Below are 1,400 nucleotides of genomic sequence, written 5' to 3' on the forward strand. Positions count from 1 at the left end.
GGATGGGATGGGATGGGATGGGACGGGACGGTGGGACAAAGCACAGCTTGAATGCCCTTAGGTACTCACAGCTCTCCAGCTGCATGGTGCATGTCTGGATGTCCATGGGGAAGTTCTTGAGGTCCATGGGGCAGGATAGGATCAGCGTCAGCCTAGAAGAGGCAGAAGGAAGGAGGGGGTTGCTGGAGAGTAGGGCAGGAAAAGCTGCCCCACGGGAGGCAAGAGAAAAGCTTTGCCTCCCCACTTGGGCACTGCACCAGAGGAGAAGGGTTCCACCTAATGCTGTAGAGCACGTTGCCATTCTTGAAGATGCGCAGCAGCTTGTTGTCAGTGGTGACCTCATGGAAATTGGCCCCTTTCTCATTGGCAAAGAACAAGTCTGGCTTCCAGATGGAGTCAAGCATGGAGGGGTCGAGGTCGAGGGAGTCGTCGGGGTACTCGCGGTAAGCCAGGCGGGGGTCGTTCCACTGCTGCCGCAGGAAGACGTTCACCCGGTAGTCCTGGGACAGAGGGCACCATGTCAGCCAGGAGCAACCCATGGTGCCCAGGGAGAAGGCGAAAGAGATGGAGGAGGAAGAAGAGATGGAGGAGGAGGTAGAAGGGGGGTCTCTTGGTCAAGGCTCAGCCCTGCAGGTGCTGCCTGCCTGACACTAACCATGCATGGGGCAGGGGCAGCTCAGGAGCCTTCCCATGGTGTGGGTAGCCAGGGGGAATTAAAAACCCAAAGCCACAGCAGCCCAGAAGAGGAGAAGGAGGAGGAGGACCAGTAGCTGCTGCCTGCAGTGTTCCTTGCAGGGCTCTATAGCCCTCTGGGGGGTTGACGGTAAGGTTGATGAAAGCAAGGCTTTGCAGCAGCAGAAATAGGCTATTTTTAGCCCTGGGGCTTCCTCATAGGAGTTCCTCATGAACCTGAGGAGGCTGGGGACGGCTGGGACGCAGAGCTCACTTGTGTTGTATGGCACCTGTCGAGCCTGAGAACAGCAGGGAGCTACCACCAGCTGCCTCACTCCAACCCTTTGGGACATTTCTCCCCACTCAGGCACAGGGAGTGTGGCCCACACAGCCAAGCTCTGGTTAACTGACCCCATTTGCTATGGCTTTGCATGTCCCCACTGTGATGCCAGGGCTGGCCCTGGAGAAGGGCTCACAGGACCCCTGTAAGCATGGCCATGTGCTCAGGCACCAGGACCCGCATGCTCCCCAGCAGAGCCACTGCCAGCCCGAGGTGTTGGGACAGGAGCCTGTTGCACCAGCGAAACCCTCACCATGGTGGTCTCGGTGACGGAGCCAAAGCTGTTGATGAAGATGTTGCACGTCACGTTGACAGGCGGACCTAGAAAACAGTGTGAAGCCTCCTCTCACCACTGGCTGGGAAGACACGTGCGGTGCACAGGCACACG

At 58.3% G+C, this 1,400-nt stretch overlaps 1 protein-coding gene across 1 annotated transcript in view; it reads right to left on the bottom strand.

The window, feature by feature from the left end:
- Positions 1 to 69: 69 nt before the first annotated feature.
- LOC104531573 (glycine receptor subunit alpha-4) overlaps positions 70 to 1,400 on the bottom strand; it is a gene marked incomplete at its 3' end in the record, with an annotated part of 1,753 nt that continues 422 nt past the window's right edge. Inside the window, exons 2-4 of the mRNA XM_010176488.2 lie at positions 1,266 to 1,333; positions 277 to 500; positions 70 to 152 (exon numbers count right to left, since the gene is read on the bottom strand). Coding sequence (XP_010174790.1) covers positions 70 to 152; positions 277 to 500; positions 1,266 to 1,333 — 375 coding nt within the window. The remainder of the gene's footprint in view (positions 153 to 276; positions 501 to 1,265; positions 1,334 to 1,400) is intronic.

Source organism: Antrostomus carolinensis, unplaced genomic scaffold, assembly GCF_000700745.2.
Source record: "Antrostomus carolinensis isolate BGI_N321 unplaced genomic scaffold, ASM70074v2 scaffold48449, whole genome shotgun sequence".
Lineage (NCBI taxonomy): Eukaryota > Metazoa > Chordata > Aves > Caprimulgiformes > Caprimulgidae > Antrostomus > Antrostomus carolinensis.